Raw genomic sequence first — 19,905 nt, forward strand, 5'->3', positions numbered from 1 at the left:
TAAGAACTTTGCTTCAGGGTGAGAACAGAAATGGCGCGGCGGCAGCGGGAGGCCCCATTAGCTAAAGTGGTGCTTCAGGTTAAGAACAGTTTCAGGTTAAGAACGGACCTCTGGAACGAATTAAGTACGTAACCAGAGGTACCACTGTACATCCTTCGACAATCGTTAACTGATGTCTGTTTTTAACTTTTAAAAGGTTTTTTCATTTCATAGTTTTATGTTTTTATGGTTGCAAGCTGCTATGATGCATATTTTAATGACACAGCCCATCTGGCTGAGTTTCCCCAGCCACTCTGGGCGGCTCCCAATCAAGTATTAAAAACAATACAGCGTTAAATGTTAAAAACTTCCCTTCAGATGCTTTTTAAAGATAGGATAGCTATATTTGGAAAATTAATGAATGTTAAAATGATGCTGGATTGAAATCAAGGGGCATTAGCAACAAGGTCAACAAGAATATGCAAAAATGGATTGATAATGGATGAAAATATATAGCTATAATATGTTAAGATATAGAGTTAAGATAAATGAAAGAGGGTAAGGATTTGCTGAATTGATTATGTAAACGGGAATACAAAAAGGGGAGGTGTGAGGAGGTCAAGGAAACAAGCAAATGAGCCTAAAGATATCAAAAAATGGATTTGTTTTAAAAAAAATTCTTATCTATTTGTTTTTTGTATTTTGTATTTTCTTATTTTTCTATGTATTTTTGTCCTTTTTGTATTTTTTCTTTTTTTCCCCCTTCCTTTTTTTTGTTTTCTCTTTACTCTGTAAACCTTTGTTTTTTGTAAAACCCTAATAAATATTTTATAAAAATAAAAATAAAGATAGGATAGCTACTTATTTCTTTCACATCTGAAGGGAGGGCGTTCCACAGGGCGGGCGCCACTACCGAGAAGGCCCTCTGTCTGGTTCCCTGTAACCTCACTTCTCGCAATGAGGGAACCGCCAGAAGGCCCTCGGCGCTGGACCTCAGTGTCCGGGCTGGACAATGGGGGTGGAAATGCTCCTTCAGGTATCCTGGACCGAGGCCGTTTAGGGCTTAAAAAGGTCAGCACCAACACTTTGAATTGTGCTCGGAAACGTTCTGGGAGCCAATGCAGATCTCTCAGAACCGGTGTTATGTGGTCCTGGCGGCCACATTTTATAAACGAACCTAATTTAGTCGTGGCCATTAACATCAATGGGTCCACTCTGACATGGTGGATTTGTATTTTGCCCGCCAACCTGAACGTTTCTAGGGTGGTGCATAAACATTTCTTCCTACAGGGACTTATGGAAGTCGTAAGACAAAACATCTGCAGGGCATTAAATTTGCAGCAGGCTGGTCGGAGCCATTGCTCTGGCTAAGCAAAGGCCGAAATCCAACACTTGTGTATTTTGGATCCCATCACTTTAGCTTCCCGATGAAGCAAAACCCCATTCTTCCACCCGTTCCTTCTTGCGTGGACTTTGTGTAGCCTTGGACAGTGCGAAGTAGCCGGCTGTAAAACAACCCTAACGACCCGATTATCTTTAAATCGCCGGGAAATTTTGAGCGAGAGAACTCGGCCGGAGTTCGTTCTCGTTTTCTGTCGCTTTGGAAAAGCCGCCAACCCTCCCAGGTCAGCACTAGAAATTGCTCTCCTACTTATCTCTCACGTGCAGTTTGGATTCCAAAGCTCAAGCAAGATAATTCAGGACCTTGAACTCCCATGAGATATACATATCCTCCCTTCGCCTTGATTGCGAGAAGAACCCTAAAACCCCCTTTTTAAATCCCAGTCTAATTTGGGGAGATTTATGACACAACATTGATAGCAGAAAGTGAGGAGGAATTAAAGAACCTTTTAATGAGGGTGAAAGAGGAGAGCACAAAATATGGTCTGAAGCTCAACATCAAAAAAACGAAGATCATGGCCACTGGTCCCATCACCTCCTGGCAAATAGAAGGGGAAGAAATGGAGGCAGTGAGAGATTTTACTGTCTTGGGCTCCATGATCACTGCAGATGGTGACAGCAGTCAAGAAATTAAAAGACGCCTGCTTCTTGGGAGAAAAGCAATGGCAAACCTAGACAGCATCTTAAAAAGCAGAGACATCGCCTTGCCAACAAAGGTCCGTATAGTTCAAGCTATGGTTTTCCCAGTAGTGATGGATGGAAGTGAGAGCTGGAGCATAAAGAAGGCTGATCGCCAAAGAATGGATGCTCCAGGGAGTCCAGGGAGTCGGACACGACAAAACGACTAAACAACAACAACAACAACAAATGACGCTGTGTTTTAAGAGTTGTGTTATCTCCTCCTGGTTGATAAGGTACACTTCTGAATTCCAGTTGCTAAGGAATCCCAAGTGAAGAGATTATTATTATTATTATTATTATTATTATTATTATGGACTTACAGGTGCATAGTGTTCCCTAGCCTTCCTCTTCTGACTTAAAGCAGCATATTTATTTTTTAAAAAAAGGGAGGGCTGAGTGCTTTGCATGTGCAAAAGTGATTTTTTTAGACAATAGTACCTTTTCTTTGGGAAGCGGGTGGCACTGTGGGTTAAACCACAGAGCCTAGGACTTGCCGATCAGAAGGTCGGCGGTTCGAATCCCCGCAATGACGGGGTGAGCTCCCGTTGCTCAGTCCCTGCTCCTGCCAACCTAGCAGTTTGAAAGCACATCAAAGTGCAAGTAGATAAATAGGTACCACTCCGGCGGGAAGGTAAACGGCGTTTCCGTGCGCTGCTCTGGTTCGCCAGAAGCGGCTTCGTCCTGCTGGCCACATGACCCGGAAGCTGTACGCCGGCTCCCTTGGCCAATAAAGCGAGATGAGTGCTGCAACCCCAGAGTCGGCCACGACTGGACCTAATGGTCAGGGGTCCCTTTACCTTACCTTTTTCTTTTTAAAGCACATCTCACAGAAAAGGCGATATAATTGCATTTCTTGTGTCCCCCTTTCTCAACAGCAGAGGTCAATGTTGCACTTTGGATGATATTTCTGTTCAGTTTAGCGCTTTTCCCTCCCAGAAGAATTTCAATTCAGAACAGTCCTTTTTAGGCAGCCCTTATAAGGTCCTTAGCTCCACCCAGGTGCCTTCCCAGGAGCATATCGGCATTGGTTTTCTGGACTTCCAGGATGAAATACCCTCGGACCGAAGCATCCTCTGCACAGCTTGGGGTCCTGGATCAGCCCTCAGTTGACGGGCCATGTTGCCCCGCGACGCAGGCAACAGTTTGCCATGGAAAACAGCCTCAACTTGCTGGCAGAAATTCTGAACTTGTGCGGAACTGCACCCAGTTATGTTGGGCTCCACACACAGTTGTTTTAACTGTGAGTCTTTTAGTTCTTGCGCTCTTACAGTTGTTTTAACTGCATGTTTTTATTTGTTCTTATCTGTTTTAATTATCAGTTTTTATCCACCCATTATCTGTGTTTAATCTTGTATTTTATTCAGATGTTTTATCCTATGCTTGTTTCTTTGTCCTTATTTGCTCCAACATTTATCAGTTAAAAAAAAAATTCTAACTGCTATTTTATTTATATGTTGTTGTTTTTTTATCCTGGTCTGTGACCGTAATAAAGTTCATTCATTCATCTTGGGCTCCAAAACCCAACAGCCAACATGACTGGTTATGTTGAGAGATGGAGTCCAGCAATGCAGGATCTGCCATCCCATGCAGAAAGTCCCAGGTTCACTCCTCTTCATCTTAAGAAGTGTCAGAGGACACTTGACACAGAGGAATGGTGGGATGAACTAGGTGGGGGACCCCCTAAAGAACGAGGCTCAGTGCCCAGGGAGTGGTGGCAGGACAACGAGGAGTGGTCAGAGGGAGAAGACTGGGGGGTGGAAGTATTGAAGCTGGGTTTAGTGAGCCTGTGGAGTTTGGGGCAGAAAGAAGTCCAGAATCAGAGGCAGAAGGTGAAGCAGCAGGAGAAGAGGGAGCCGAGAGGCAGAGATGAGTCAAGCTTGTGAAGAGTCACGGGTGCCTCCCCCTCCTGCTGCGACAAGCTCCCTTCCCGCCTGGCCTCCCAGAACCAGGAGAGGCATGAAGTGGGGAAGCAATGACAGGCTCAGTCTCCGATTGCTTGGAGAAAACCCTGGAGAGGAGAAGACAAAGAAGGCTTTTGGGAGGCAGGCACCTTTAGATTCAGCGACTACTTATTGGGGGCAAGATCTACTGGACATGAGTTGCTGTGCTCATGAGGCACAGCAGTGTTCAGTGTTCTCGAATAATAATAATAATAATAATAATTTATTATTTGTACCCCGCCCATCTGGCTGGGTTTCCCCAGCCACTCTGGGCGGCTTCCACAGAAAACCAAAAATACACTAAAATATCACAGATTAAAAACTTCCCTGAACAGGGCTGCCTTAAGATGTCTTCTGAATGTCAGGTAGTTATTTATCGCTTTGACATCCGATGGGAGGGCGTTCCACAGGGCAGGCGCCACTACCGAGAAGGCCCTCTGCCTGGTTCCCTGTAGCTTTGCTTCTCGCAATGAGGGAACCGCCAGAAGGCCCTCGGCGCTGGACCTCAGCATCCGGGCAGAACGATGGGGGTGGAGACGCTCCTTCAGGTATACTGGGCCGAGGCCGTTTAGGGCTTTAAAGGTCAACACCAGCACTTTGAATTGTGCTCGGAAACGTACTGGGAGCCAATGTAGGTCTTTCAAGACCGGTGTTATGTGGTCTCGGCGGCCGCCCCCAGTCACCAGTCTAGCTGCCGCATTCTGGATTAGTTGTAGTTTCCGAGTCACCTTCAAAGGTAGCCCCACGTAGAGCGCATTGCAGTAGTCCAAGCGGGAGATAACCAGAGCATGCACCACTCTGGCGAGACAGTCCGCGGGCAGGTAGGGTCTCAGCCTGCGTACCAGGTGGAGTTGGTAGACAGCTGCCCTGGACACAGAATTGACCTGCGCCTCCATGGACAGCTGTGAGTCCAAAATGACTCCCAGGCTGCGCACCTGGTCCTTCAGGGGCACAGTTACCCTATTCAGGACCAGGGAGTCCTCCACACCAGCCCGCCCCCTGTCCCCCAAAAACAGTACTTCTGTCTTGTCAGGATTCAACCTCAATCCATTAGCCGCCATCCATCCTCCAACTGCCTCCAGGCACTCACACAGGACCTTCACCGCCTTCACTGGTTCTGATTTGAAAGAGAGGTAGAGCTGGGTATCATCGAAGCGACCAACATGAGTTTGACCAAACTGCGGGAGGCAGTGGAAGACAGGAGGGCCTGGCGTGCTCTGGTCCAGGGGGTCACGAAGAGGCGGACACGACTAAACGACTAAATAACAAAGTTAACTCCACCTTGCTCTCTGTCATTTACTGCTGGCTTCCTCCTGTCGTTTAAGCTAAAATGATGATTAGTGAACCCCACGAGAAAGAATCATGGGAAGTGTAGTTTGTTAAGGGTGCTGTTAGGAGACATGGGGAAGGCAATAGGGGTCTCATGAGCATGAGACGCTTAATCTCAGGGTCGTGGGTTTGAGTCCGACTTTGGGCGAAAGATTACTGCATTCCAGAGGGTTAGACTAGATGACTCTAGGAGTCCCTTCCAGCTCTACAATTCTGTGGTTCTAATCCTGCAGGAGCAGAGACTGCCTTGTTTTGATTGTGTGTAAGCTGTTCCGGGAGGGATGCGGGTTGCGCTGTGGGTTAAACCACAGAGCCTAGGACTTGCCGATCAGAAGGTCGGCGGTTCGAATCCCCGTGACGGGGTGAGCTCCCGTTGCTCGGTCCCTGTTCCTGCCAACCTAGCAGTTCGAAAGCATGTCAAAGCGCAAGTAGATAAATAGGTACCGCTCCGGCGGGAAGGCAAACGGCGTTTCCGTGCACTGCTCTGGTTCGCCAGAAGCGGCTTAGTCCTGCTGGCCACATGACCCGGAAGCTGTACGCCGGCTCCCTCGGCCAGTAAAGTGAGATGAGCGCCGCCACCCCAGAGTCGTCTGCGACTGGACCTAATGGTCAGGGGTCCCTTTACCTTTACCTTAAGCTGTTCCGGGAGCCTTTTTGGCTGGAGAGCAAGATTCAGACTCCAAATAAATAAAGAAGGGGTGCCCCTTTTATTTTGGCCCCCTCCTCTTCACCCCCCGTCCTGTATTTTGTCTCTGTGCCGTATTTCTCTGCAGCTCCTCTCCCTGCATTTTCCTGCCACCATTCGCTCTCTCTTAAGAACGGCAGAGTTACGTTCCAAGATCCAATCGTTCTCCCACCGGCAGCTGCTTAGATGAACATTAGCGAAACATTCGAAAGCCTCCTGTTTGAATTTGTTGGAAGTTTGGTACCTGGAGATCTGTTCAGCTGCTTTGATGTTGGGGGGGTGAGTGAGGGGGACGCACGCACAAAATGAAAGCATCAAGAAAAGCAAAAGAGTTGGACCAATCTGTAGAAGCAAGGCATCGTTTTACTGAATTTGCTTCTGGCACAGGAAACAAATTCATGCCACCTATTTATGGATAACTCAACTTGGCTGATGATCTCATCTTCATCCCTTATTTGGATCCGATTCCCTTTGTTTCGGAAATTACCGGGGGGGGGCACATCTTTAAAGTTAAATATTACAAATATTATGCCTGAATGTATCCTTTCAACTTGACAGCTCAGGGAAGTTACCTAGCTTTCAAAATAATATAAAATCATCTCCTTTCCCAGTTTCCTCCATTCCAAAGCTATTTTCTCCTTGAAAAAGGACTCCAGGAAGTTCGCAGAGGTGACAATTTCTGGGCTCATTGTTAGCCAAGGGAAGCCAAATCTCATCACCTGACTCGCCTCAGGCTCCAGACATGCAAAGGAACTTCTATTGTACTTTTGGGTGGTGGGTACTTAAGCCATATTTGTCTATGCTAATCTTATACCTGAGTTTTGCCCAGCCATGTCTGCTTGTGCTAATCTTGTACCAAGGACTTGTCTGGACATGTTTGCCAAGGTTAACCCCTCCCCTTTTGTGACATGTCAGTGATGTAGCAATGATGCTGTACGAACTGTATTCTGAGATATGGTGGGAAAGTTTTAAAAGTCTTTGTCACCCCATCCTCGGGGTTCAAATTTGCTCTTTGAACCTATTGCGCAATAAACTTTGGTCTACAGCTATTTGCTCCGGTTGGCTGGACTCCTTCCTTTATTCCGCAGGGACCTGCCCGACCAGCTGGGTGACTGAGCAGCCTCACACCTAGATTTTTCCGTAACACCTTCTTTCGTTGAGGACCTTGCATCAGTTGCATCGTAACTCTAATCGGTTACCAATCAGTTGCGTTACATGGGATTGTAGTTGTGGAAAGACGTACGCCAAGGGTCATAGTTCAGGGATGTCCTACAGGTCGACCGCGATCTACTAGTCAATACACGGAGGTTTTGGTAGATCACGGTTGATCACTGGCTCCTCCATCCGGCCCCGGCCCCTTGCTCCACCCTCTAGATCGTGATACCAGAAGATGTAGCTCTCGCAGCGAGGCTGACTGTTTCATTAGAAGAAGAGTTTGGATTTGATATCCCACTTTATCACTACCCAAAGGAGTCTCAAAGCGGCTAACCTTTCCCTTCCTCCCCCAGAACAAACACTCTGTGAGGTGTGTGAGGCTGAGAGACTTCAGAGAAGTGGTTATACAGCAGCAAGAATATTATTGGCCCAAAAATGGAAGCAAGAAGAGTTACCGACGATTGAAGAATGGAGGATGAAGTTAATGGACTATGCAGAATTAGATAAACTAAGAGGAAGGATTCGAAACCAGCAAGACCAGAAATTCACGAAAGACTGGAGTAAATTTACGGACTATTTGAAAAGTAATTGTGAAGAACAGACGACGTTTGTAGGTTTGCAAGAAGTTTTGTGAGGAGTATTATGGGAAATATTGTAAAAATGGAGAAGGGGGAGGAGGATTTGTTAAGAGATGTAAAGGCAATATAAAGTTAAGAAATGCATAAGAAGTGGTTAAAACGGTGGATCATCAGAGGTGCTGACGGAAGTCTAAAAAGATTCTGTAAGTGATAAGTTTTGTGGTACATTTTATAATTTATATGTTAAAATTAATAAAAAATATTATTTTTTTTAAAAAAAGAGAGACTTCAGAGAAGTGTGACTAGCCCAAGGTCACCCAGCAGCTGTATGTGGAGGAGCGGAGACGCAAACCTGGTTCACCAGATTACGAGTCTACGGCTCTTAACCACTACACCACACTGGCAAAGCTCAACAACTTTGACCTGAAAACACCCCCCCCCCCAAAGAAGTGGTAGATCGCTGCCAGTTTTTAATTGTGAGAGTAGATCGCAGTCTCTTGGAAGTTGGCTGTCCCTGATCTAGTCCAACCCTCTGCAATGCCGGAACCGCAGGTAAAAAAATAAATACTGCCTTTTTCGCTCTATAAGACGTACCAGACCACAAGACGCACCTAGTTTTTGGAGGAGGAAAACAAGAAAAAAAATATTCTGAATCTCAGAAGCCAGAACAGCAAGAGGGATCGCTGTGCAGTGAAAGCTGTAATCCCTCTTGCTGTTCTGGCTTCTGTGATAGCTGCACAGCCTGCATTCGCTCCATAAGACGCACACACATTTCCCCTTACTTTTTAGGAGGGAAAAAGTGAGTCTTATAGAGCAAAAAATACGGTAACTGACTTCGCTGTATAACCAAGGCAGTGGCCAGTCCCCAGCGTGGACCCCAGGACTTCAACGGCTTGCGGCTTGCGCTTATAACTGCTAGAAAGAGAGAGGGGGGATATTTTGCTCTTCTTCCCTATCCCTCTGTTTTCAGTAGCAACAACTGGAACCGCACACAGAAAAAAGCATTGCACTTTCCTGTCAAGAGTGAAAAATGCTCTTTGCATCTCAGGCGGTAAATGGGTGATAATTACAGCTTAATCAGCCTGCAATGCAAATATTCTAAAGGAGGGGAGAGGGGAGGAAGGATTCCTGCCACACAAGATGTATGGAGTTTAATTATTTCAAGTCACTGATAAGGGAGGAGGGTGGTGGGAATGATTTGTGGGTATGTTCTTTCTCAGCTATAACCAACCTTCCTCTCTCCCCAGCCCCCCAATCTTCGCCTCTTAACTGTTGGCTCCATCAGAAACATGCCCCCCCCAAACACACACACTTTATTAGCTCTCAAAACACAGCAAAGTGGGCAATTTTAAATGAGAGGCACCTGTGGGTTTGATTCTCTCTGTCTCCCCCCCTTCGTCCTAAATAGCAGTGGCCAAAGAAGGCTCTTATTTATTTTGCCGTCTATAATAATAAAATGCTACTTAAGCGGTGAGGCTTTTTTATTAGCGCTAAGCATCGTGGAGTATTTTACGGGCAATTATTAATTAATTAAGATTCGGAGGCAAATGGGAGGGGGAAGGGAGAGGAAGGAGGAAAGCTCATGGAAGAACCAATCTCTGCTGCCCCGTGTTGGATGATGGCGGAACGTGCATTGCGAGGATGGCAGCTTATTTCATTTATGAATTCTAAGTGGTTTACAGTACAGTAAAGGTAAAGGGACCCCTGACCATTAGGTCCAGTCGTGGCCGACTCTGGGGTTGCGGTGCTCATCTCGCTTTATTGGCCGAGGGAGCCGGCGTGCAGCTTCCGGGTCATGTGGCCAGCAGGACTAAGCCGCTTATGGCGAACCAGAGCAGCGCACGGAAACGCCGTTTCCCTTCCCGCCAGAGTGGTACCTATTTATCTACTTGCACTTTGACGTGCTTTCGAACTGCTAGGTTGGCAGGAGCAGGGACCGAGCAACGGGAGCTCACCCCGTCATTGCAAAACTGGATGTCTTCATCAACCCCACCTGCAACTAAAGCATGTCATCATGTATTGGTCTCTCCAGCCACAGAAGGCTGTAATTCTTCAATACTGGAGTGTAAAGTTGGGACGCGGGTGGCGCTGTGGGTTAAACCACAGAGCCTAGGACTTGCTGATCCGAAGGTCGGCAGTTCGAATCCCCACGACAGGGTGAGCTCCTGTTGCTCGGTCCCTGCGCCTGCCCACCTAGCAGTTCAAAAGCACTTTGCCCAGGGCAAAGTTGGCAGATCTTGCTCGTGGCAGATAGCTTGGGGTGTCACAGTGCACATTGGCCCTGGAGGACTGAGAAGGCTGGTTATCTCCCACTTGGACTACTTCCATGCGCTCTACGTGGGGCTACCTTTGAGGGTGACCCAGAAACTACAACTGATCCAGAATGCGGCAGCTAGACTGGGGACTGGGAGCGGCCGCCGAGACCATATAACGCCCATCCTGAAAGACCTATGTGGCTCCCAGTACGTTTCCGAGCCCAATTCAAAGTATTGGTGCTGACCTTAACAGTCTCGGCCCAGTATACCTGAAGGAGCGTCTCCACCCCCATCGTCCAGCCCGGACACTGAGGTCCAGCTCCGAGGGCCTTCTGGCCGTTCCCTCATTGCAAGAAGTGAGGTTACAGCGAAGCAGACAGAGCCACCTGGATGAGAAGCTGCACTTTAAAGACCAGGCCAGCATCCCTATTTGCTCCTGAGGAAGGTGGGAGGGTATGTCGTCTCCTGAGACACATGGATGCCAGCATGTCCCAGTGCAAGAAGTCAGCACTGAAACAGGCCAGATCTCTGATTTGGAGAAAGAGGATGTGGGGGTGGAGCCCCAGCACTGCATGTAGAAGAGTAAACAGATTGGTGGGGATCTCTCAATGTTTGACTTAGATCATAAAAAGCTCCTGATTTCAAACCCTCCCCTCCCCACAAGTCCATAACTAGGGAGGGGTGAATCTGTCCATGGGGGTGTCTCCCAGTTTCTCATCTTCCCTCTCTTCAGTTCAGTACACCACACATACACATCAGCTTGCAATCCAAAAAGCTACATTTGTGTGGATGCATTAGCAGTTTATTGTGAATTACTCTTGAGATACAGAGTCGCATGCAAGTTTGCCAAACTGGCGCGTCTTTTGCAAAGCAATTCCCGCGAAAATAAGGCATTTGGGTCAGGCTCCTTTCACTGCTACGCACACTGACGGACACACCTCATTCCAGTATCTGCATTTATGTGCAGTAGACTCGCCTGGAGAGCCAAACTGCAAAATTCAGAGGAGGGCGAATTTGAAAGGATGGCTGTGTTTCGGATCTTATTCCAGAAAGTATGAATGAGGGAGGTTCAATCTTACCTTTGAGCTGAATTTAATTTCCCCTCTGTCCCTCTGGTACATCACCACAACCATTAGCCTAGAGGAGTTTGGCATGTGAAATGGTAAACTGGTAACTTTTGACCCCCCCTTTTTTAAATGCTTTTTGGTGCCAAGGTCTTTTGCATGATTGTCTAGGAATCCTAGAGCTCAGACCAGTGTTTTGGACGTCGAGGAAATGCACAGAGGAAGTCCCCTAGGGCCGAAATGAAATATCTCCTCTTGAACAGAGTGAGACATTTCCACAGTCCTGGCCCTCCGGTGTCCCAGAAGGCAGCGTCCAAATCTATACCAGGCTGAAGAGGATTTTAATGCAAACAAGGGTGGAAAACAGGGGGCAAAAGGGTGAGAGGGATTTTCTTCAAGGGGACGGGAGGCAGCGAAGGCACTTGCCCAAACACCATCCTGTATGAAACATCTCTCTGTGTGTGTGTTTTGTTGCGGAATGCAAGCCAAGCAGGTTATTCATGCAAGAACAAGCATGGGAAAGCAAAAGCAAATATAGCGTTACTGATGTCTCTTCTCTTCAGGACCTCATGGTTTCCTTGATCCAGTCAAGGTAGTGGGCAACTCGAGTGTAAACTCCAGGAGGGCAGGGTTTGCCATACGAGACGATTCCTTCTGCCACGCCATCACACACCAAGGGGCCACCTGAATCGCCCTGTGGAGAGGAGAGAGAGAACAAAGATGGCAGCTGGGGGAAGATTTGGATCCACATTGTGGCCAACTCTCGTGCTTGAACCAGCGTGAGCCAGCGTGGTGTAGTGGTTAAGAGCGGTGGACTCGTAATCTGGGGAACCGGGTTCGCTTCCCCGCTCCTCCACATGCAGCTGCTGGGTGACCTTGGGCTAGACACACTTCTCTGAAGTCTCTCAGCCCCACTCACCTCACAGAGGGTTTGTTGTGGGGGAGGAAGGGAAAGGAGAATGTTAGCCGCTTTGAGACTCCTTAAGGGGAGTGAAAGGTGGGATATCAAATCCAAACTCTTCTTCTTCTTGAACCAGGGCAAACTGCCAGGTTACTAGTGGCTCCACTCTCAGTACGACTTGGGGCTCGTCCACTCCTTCCTTTCCCAGGAAAACCCACTATTTAAGTTCTAAACTGGAACAAACAGCAATCCATGCAAAGCTTGATGGCCGATTGATCCAATTGAGTGCTAAGGAGTGACACACACCTCCCCCCCGGGAAAGCAGAGGGACAAGCGAAAGTGGGCCGGAGCCCTTAGCAGAATACAAGCCCATGTCCATTTCCCTGGAGACGTGAACGATCCCTCAGAAGGGTGGGATCCATAACCCCCGCCCGATCCTGTCACTTGCTGCTTCTGCTGGCTCTCACCTTGAAAGCATCTTCAGGCTCGTCAGGTATCCCGGCACAGACCTGCCCATCATTGAGATCAGGATACAACTCGCTGCACTGGCTATGGCCATAGATGGCAACACTGGTCTCAAAGAGTGTGTCTGGTGACCAGTCTTTGTAAACCCGGCCCCATCCTGCCACGCTGCAGGGGGTCCCATCGGAGAGGTTACGGTCGAATTTGGGCAAGCGCAGGATCTGGACGTATTCATTCAGAGTAGCCTTGGAATCCAGCTGCGGAAAGGAGAGATGGGAGAGAGCTCATTGGTTCAGTGTTGCTCGAGGAAACCCTTTGGGGAGTCTGGTGCCTCTGAAATGGGGAACTTTGGGCAAATGGGACATTTGGCCCCCCAATGCCAGGGTAAACTGCACAATGTCTACTTCATTATGCTACACACATTGGGAGGGAGGAAGACACTTGACCCATTCTGCCTTCACGATCACTGACCTCGGGGGATAGATAGAAGGAGAGATTGCTTGGAGCAAGCTACCTTGAGCAGACGGATATCGTTTGAGGTGGTGGTCTTGTCATATTCAGGGTGTGGGTAGTTAGCCTCAATGCTGAACACTTGCTGAGAGGGTTCTTTAACGGAGATGTTATGTGCCCCCAAGGTGACAATAAAATTGCTGGAAAGAGAGCATCACTTAGTGTCAGAGATGCCAGGACTCAATCCCCTACAGGCCCCTGTGCAAAAGACCAGGCTCCCTCCATACAACCAGCTGGGAAAGATGGAGGGCGCAAGGAGAAGGGGACGACAGAGGACGAGATGGTGGGACAGTGTTCTCGAAGCTGCCAGCATGAGTTTGACCAAACTGCGGGAGGCAGTGGAAGACAGGAGTGCCTGGCGTGCTCTGGTCCAGGGGCTGTTTAGGGCTTTAAAGGTCAGCACCAACACTTTGAATTGTGCTCGGAAACGTACTGGGAGCCAATGCAGATCTCTCAGGACCGGTGTTATGTGGTCCCAGCGGCCACTCCCAGTCACCAGTCTAGCTGCCGCATTCTGGATTAATTGCAGTTTCCGCGTCACCTTCAAAGGTAGCCCCATGTAGAGCGCATGGCAGTAGTCCAAGCGGGAGATAACTAGAGCATGCACCACTCTGGCAAGACAGTCCGCGGGCAGGGAGGGTCTGAGCCTGCGTACCAGATGGAACTGGTAGACAGCTGCCCTGGACACAGAGTTAGCCAGCGCATCCATGGCCAGCTTTGACATTTAAGTTCAGTTATCCACGTATCTGTAAAAGTTTGCAGGGTATTTTTTTTTTTTTAAAAAAGAAAAACTCAAGAAAATTCAACAGCATTTTAATGTGAATATCTTTGGATACACACTTTGGTACACAATTGTGCCGAATATTCACATTTTCTGCAAAGCAATTTGCCCTAAGATAATGCATTTTTTGTTTGCTTTTTTAAAAAAAACTATTACATGCATCAAAAGACACACTTTACCCCCCATTACGTGCATTCCCATAAACATGGCTTGGCTGGAGGCCTGAACGGCAAAATCTGGAGAAATGTTAATTTTGGAAGATGACTGTTTTTGGTGTGAACCATGTTTCAGAAAGTGTGAACTTTCAATCCAGGCTGAATATTAAATGTCTCCTCCATTCCTACAATACATCGCAACCCACAGCCTAAGGTAAAGGTAAAGGGACCCCTGACCATTAGGTCCAGTCGTGGCCGACTCTGGGGTTGCAGCGCTCATCTCACTTTATTGGCAGAGGGAGCCGGTGTACGGCTTCCGGGTCATGTGGCCAGCATGACTGAGCCACTTCTGGCGAACCAGAGCAGCGCACAGAAACGCCGTTTACCTTCCCGCCAGAGCGGTAACTATTTATCTGCTTGCACTTTGACGTGCTTTCAAAGTGCTAGTTTGGCAGGAGCAGGGACCGAGCAACGGGTGCTCCCCCCGTCCATTGCGGGGATTCAAACCGCCGACCTTCTGATCGGCAAGTCCTAGGCTCTGTGGTTTAACCCACAGCGCCACCTGCGTCCCTAACCCACAGCCTAGGGGAGTTTATTTTGTGAAAAGGTTATTTGTGAGATGTTGTGGGTGCCAAAGTGTTTTAGATCTGCATTCAGGAATCCTAGAGGTTAGGGTGGTCTTTGGGGGGCTGATGAAATACAGAGAGGATCCCTTTAGAAATGAGATAGAATCCTTCCCTGTTGTCCGAGAGGACCATGTCCCACATGCCTCAACCTCAAGGGGCTTGACCTGACCTTGTCCCAGAATGCAGGTTCCAATGGCAGGTCTGCGGGGCTCTGGAAGAAGAGCCAGTGGAATCATCTAAAGCAGAGGTGGCTGACATATTGGCCATCCAGATGTTGATGGACTTCAACTCCCATCAGCCCTCACTTGGCTAAACTGGCCAGGACTGATGGGAGTTGGAGTCCAGCAGCATTTAGGGAGTCACAGGTCCTTCCCTCCTGATCTAAAGGAACAAGTTGCTATCCAGACATTTGGACCGTCTTTGGCTTTCCAGATGTTGCTGGACTCCAACATCTGGGGGCCACAGGTCCTCCATCCATGCATTAGGGGGAGTAAGGGAGAAGGGAGGAGCTGTTTGAGGGAGATGGAGGTCCGTGGAAGGGTTTTCTTCAAGGGGATGGGAGGCAGTGAAGGCACTTAACCAAACACCATCCTATATGAAACATCTGATAGATCTTCCTTTTTCGCAGCCATTGAGGGGTCTCTCTCTCTCTCCCTCTCTCTCTCTCTCTGTGTGTGTGTGTGTTTTGTTGCAGAATGCAAGCCAAGCAGGTTATTCAGCAAGCAAAAGCATTAGGGGTGGGAAAGAAGGCAGTATGTCACCGCGGTTGCTTCTTCTGTTCACAATTTCATGGTTTTCTTGATCCATGGAAGGTAATGGGCAACGCGAGTGTAAACTGCTGGAGGGCAGGGCTTGCCATATGAGACGATTCCTTCTGCCACGCCATTGCACACCAAGGGGCCACCCGAATCGCCCTGTGGAGAGGAGAGAGAGAACAAAGATGGCAGCTGGGGGAAGATTTGGATCCACGTTGTGGCAAACTCTGGAGCTTGAACCAGGGCAAGCTGCTGGGTTACTGTTGGTTGGATCAGTCAATTCTGAGAGGAGACCTTGGTGGACATTCCCCCTAATACAGTGGAACCTCGGGTTGTGAACGTGATCTGTGCGGGAGGAACTTCCGCAACCCGCCCCACCCGCGCGGGTCACGATTCAGTGGTTCTGCGCATGCGCAAAGTGCGATTTAGCGCTTCTGCACATGCGCCGAAACCCGGAAGAAACCCGTTCTGGTACTTCTGGGTTTGGCGCGGTGCACAACCCGAAATCGTGTAACCTGAAGCGTCTGTAACCCGAGGTACCACTGTATACACATTTTGGAGGGCAATGTCTTTCTAATCAATTGCATTTTTGTACATCGGTTTTACCAATATATGCATTTCTATGTGCTCTTTCTGCTAGTGCACTCCTTTATGTATATATTATTTGAGTGGAGAACTATTGATCAAAGATAACTAGATGATCAAAGATAACCGAATTTCAGTTCCGCTATTAGTTCAGAAAGCAATCAGTTCTGCTTGTGATCAAAATGTGAACCAGACCAAAGGTGGCATCCCATAATATTATGAAACACAATGAGTGTTGATTTCAGTGGGTCTGCTTTCAGTAGGACATAGGGCTCGCTTGTCCCGTCCGAGCAGTTTCCCCCTTGCCCCACTCCTTTCCCAGGGAAAATCAGCTCTTTAGCTCTAAATCGGAACAAACAGCAATCTGCAGAAAACTCCTTTCTTGTTTGATCGGATTCAGCTCCACAGAGCGGTTTTCTCCTGGAAAAGCAGTGGGACAAGAGGAATTGTGCAGCAGCCCTTAGCAGGATGCGAGCCTAAACAACTCTACCTTCCCTTTTGGGAACCCTTGGAGCCCCTATGAAGAACAGAAGTGAAGGGCATCATTCAACACCCACCCCTGGGGATTGGCAGACATTCTATGAAGGCACTGGGTTAGTCAGGCCAGGTGTAAGTAGACTGGCATCTGCCCATGTCTATTTTGCTGCTAAAGGTAAAGCTAAAAGGACCCCTGACCATTAGGTCCAGTCGTGGCCGACTCTGGGGTTGCGGCGCTCATCTCGCTTTATTGGCCGAGGGCGCCGGCGTACAGCTTCCGGGTCATGTGGCCAGCAGGACTAAGCTGCTTCTGGCGAAGCAGAGCAAAGCACGGAAATGACGTTTACTTTCCTGCTGGAGTGGTACCTATTGATCTACTTGCACTTTTCGAACTGCTAGGTGGGCAGGTGCAGGGACCGAGCAATGGGAGCTCACCCCATTGCCAGGATTCGAACCGCTGACCTTCTGATCAGCAAGTCCTAGGCTCTGTGGTTTAACCCACAGCGCCACCCGCGTCCTTTTGCTGGAGAGGAGAATAATTCCTCAGAAGGGTGGGATCCATAACTGGGGAAGAGGTGCAGCTCCCTCCCCCCACCTTATCCCATCACTCGCTGCTTCTGCATGCTCTCACCTTGAAAACAGTCTCAGGCCTTTCGTGTCTCCCGGCACAGACCTTCCCATCATTGAGATCAGGATATGGCTCCCCATTCTGACTACAGCCAGAAATGGCAACATTGGTCTCATAGAGTGTTTTTGGTGTCCAGTCTTTGTAAACCCGGCCCCATCCTGCCACGCTGCAGGGGGTCCCCTTGGAGAGGTAATGATTAGACTTGGGCAAGCGCAGGATCTGGACATATTCATTCAGAGTAGCCTTGGAATTCAGCTGTGGAAAGGAGAGATGAGAGAGGGCTCATTGGTTTAGTGTTGCTTGAGGAAACCCTTGGGGGAGTCTGGTGCCTCTAAAATGGGGAACTTTGGGCAAAAAAGGAGCAGACTGTATTGATAATACAGAATGATAATATTACGGTATGGATAATATTAATGGCGCACGTTTAACTGGATGGTTGTACCAGCAAGAGTCTTGCGAATGCGATGGGGCTTCTCCACTGCATTCCCAAATCTGCTTTCTGGCAAACATTTCAATACCAAAAGAATACAACTGAAATCGCTTTTAGAAAAAACATTCCCAGAATTAGATAAAAACTCCTACAAGCAACTGCCTACTCCGAATTTAGTGATTTCTGGGCTGCCACGGAAGAGACTTTTGGTCACCCAATGCCAGGGTAAACTGCACAAAATCTAGTTCATTATGCTGCACACATTGGAACTGTGAGGAGAGCCTTGGCTCCTTCTGCCTTCAGGATCACTGACCTCGGGGGAAAGATAGAAGGAGAGATTGCTTGGAGCAAGTTACCTTGAGCAGACGGATATCGTTGTATAAGATGAGTTCGTTATATTCGTTATATCTTTTATATTCAGGGTGTGTGTAGTTAGCCTCAACGCTGAACACTTGCTGAGAGGGTTCTTCAGCGGAGATGTTATGTGCCCCCAAGATGACTATATAGGTGCTGGAAATGGAGCATCAGTTAGTGTCAGAGATGCCAGGACTCCATCCCTTCCTGGCCCCCGTGCAAAAGACCAGGCTCCCTCCATACAACCAGCTGTGCACCTTGATGGTTAGGTGGCCACCTGTCATGGGTGCTTTAGCTGACCAGATGACCCTTGCAGTCCCTTCCAACTGTACAGTTCTCTGATTCTATGACCATCCCTGCTAAAAAGCAAGGAGGGATTAGTGAGACTTACCCATCGCAGTGCGCAGCCGTCATTACCCACTGAGGCGCCACCAGGAATCCGCCACAGTCCAATATCCCATTGCGTATCTTCAAGGCAGCCATGTAGGGTCTGGAGTGGGGCCTGGCTTCGTGACCCCCAACAATCTGACTCCGCAATGGATCTGCAAGAGCCATATGCAGAGATCAGCTCCTCCTCCTCCTCCTTGCATGCTCTGGGGTGTCCTCCACACATTCAAAGTTATTGGGGGAGCAAACAGGACGGTTCACTGTTCTGATGAGCTTACAATGGGTTTTCCTAGCAAGGAAGTTAGCAAAGCGAAAGCAAAGAGGAGCCTAGGAAGAGCCCTTTGCGCTTTTGAATGACTGCTGAGAGGGGGATTTCAGGGAGAAGAAACCCCATGGTGCATCATCTGTAGGAAACATCCCTTGCAGACGACCACAGTGCCTGGAGACAGACAGTCAAGTCGTGATCAGAGAGGGAAGGACGGCTGGGAGGAGGATTTCAGGGAGAAGAAACCCCATGGTGCATCATCTGCCATGGTGCTTTTGCTCACCTGTTTGGGCGAAGGAGAAGGACAGGAGCAGCAGCAGAAGAACCTGGCGGAGTCTCCACATCTTGATGCTTGCCAAGGAGGGAGATGCCTGGCGCTTTACTCTTCAGCCTCTCGACCCCGTGGCTTTTATGGCCTCCAGCCTCTGGACTCCACCTTCCCCAGGAAGCCACAATCTGGACTTGAGATCTGATAGGCAGGCTTATCGTTTCTCGCTAGCCACGTGGCTGATCCCACCACGAACAGCAATCAGATAGTCAGATGGGGAGATTGGGGAAAATGAGAAATGGAGTCATCCTGGAATTGGAGACTGTTTAAGCAAAGGTTTACGAAATCAGAGGAGCAAAGATAATGTAATTCATTAAGACAAAATCAGAGACCAGCTTTTGATACACTCGAGTGGCTGTTAGTATTAACAACTTCTTCTTCTTCTTCTTCTTCTTCTTCTTCTTCTTCTTCTTCTTCTTCTTCTTCTTCATTAATTAAATTTGTATACTTCCCTACTTTGTGACCGGACACGGGATTCCTAATGGTTTCTGCGGTCACTTGGTTGAAAGGTGCAGAGACTTTTCCATCTGTCTTGTGAACTATTTAAGAGACTAAAGGTCCTGGTGGTTCTGCGCTGAATTCATATGGTCTTACGTGTTACGGTTTGATGAGCGACTGGATTCAGACGCACAAATATAGGATGTGGGACACCTGGCTTACTAGCAGTACATGTGGAAAGGATCTAGGGGTCTTGGTGGAGCACAAACTGAACGTGAGCCAACAGTTTACAAAGACTGGTCACCAGCCATCTCTGACTGCAGGCAGTATGGGAAGCCATATCTTAATCTCAGTGATGGGAAGGTCTGTGCCGGAAGATCCGACAAGCCAGAGGCTGTTTTCACGGCGAGTCAGCAGAAGCTGCAAGTGACAGGATCACAAGGGGGAGAGCTTCCTCGTTATGGATCCCACCCTTCTGAGGGATCCTTCTCCTGTCCAGCAAAACAGACATGGGCAGGTGCCCGTCTACTTATACCTGGCCTCAGGGGCGTAGGAAGGGGGTGTGGTCCGCCCTGGGTGTCATCCCTGAGGGGTGACAAAATGGCACACCACGGGCCGCACTTCCTCCTTTAGAAGATTCCTCTGGCTCTTCCTCCCAGAGCCCCGCAGACCTTCCATTGAAACCTGCATTTTGGGACAAGGTCAGGTTGAGCCACTTGAGGTTGAGGGATGTGGGACGTCGTCCTCTCAGCCAAT

At 48.6% G+C, this 19,905-nt stretch overlaps 1 protein-coding gene across 3 annotated transcripts; it reads right to left on the reverse strand.

Moving 5' to 3' along the window:
- Positions 1–10,763: 10,763 nt before the first annotated feature.
- LOC310753518 (mast cell protease 3-like) lies at positions 10,764–19,106 on the reverse strand (the record flags this gene model as incomplete). Of its 3 annotated transcripts, none has more annotated exons than XM_083594902.1 (5): positions 18,667–19,106; positions 18,123–18,273; positions 17,734–17,887; positions 12,436–12,687; positions 10,764–11,761 (listed from the first exon to the last, which is right to left on the reverse strand). In XM_083594902.1, exons 1-5 carry the CDS (start codon positions 18,725–18,727, stop codon positions 11,627–11,629), a joined length of 753 nt encoding a protein of 250 aa, XP_083451028.1. In that variant the 5' UTR covers positions 18,728–19,106. The 3 variants fall into 3 exon arrangements, with proteins under 3 accessions (XP_083451028.1, XP_083451029.1, XP_083451027.1); XM_083594903.1 differs by lacking the exon at positions 17,734–17,887 and adding an exon at positions 12,945–13,080 and having other exon boundaries at positions 11,505–11,761; positions 18,667–19,097; XM_083594901.1 differs by lacking the exons at positions 10,764–11,761; positions 12,436–12,687 and adding exons at positions 15,282–15,416; positions 16,951–17,202 and having other exon boundaries at positions 18,667–18,801.
- Between the last annotated feature and the right edge of the window lie 799 nt (positions 19,107–19,905).

This window comes from Podarcis filfolensis, assembly GCF_964270895.1.
Source record: "Podarcis filfolensis genome assembly, chromosome: 18".
In the NCBI taxonomy this organism is placed as follows: Eukaryota; Metazoa; Chordata; class Lepidosauria; order Squamata; family Lacertidae; genus Podarcis; species Podarcis filfolensis.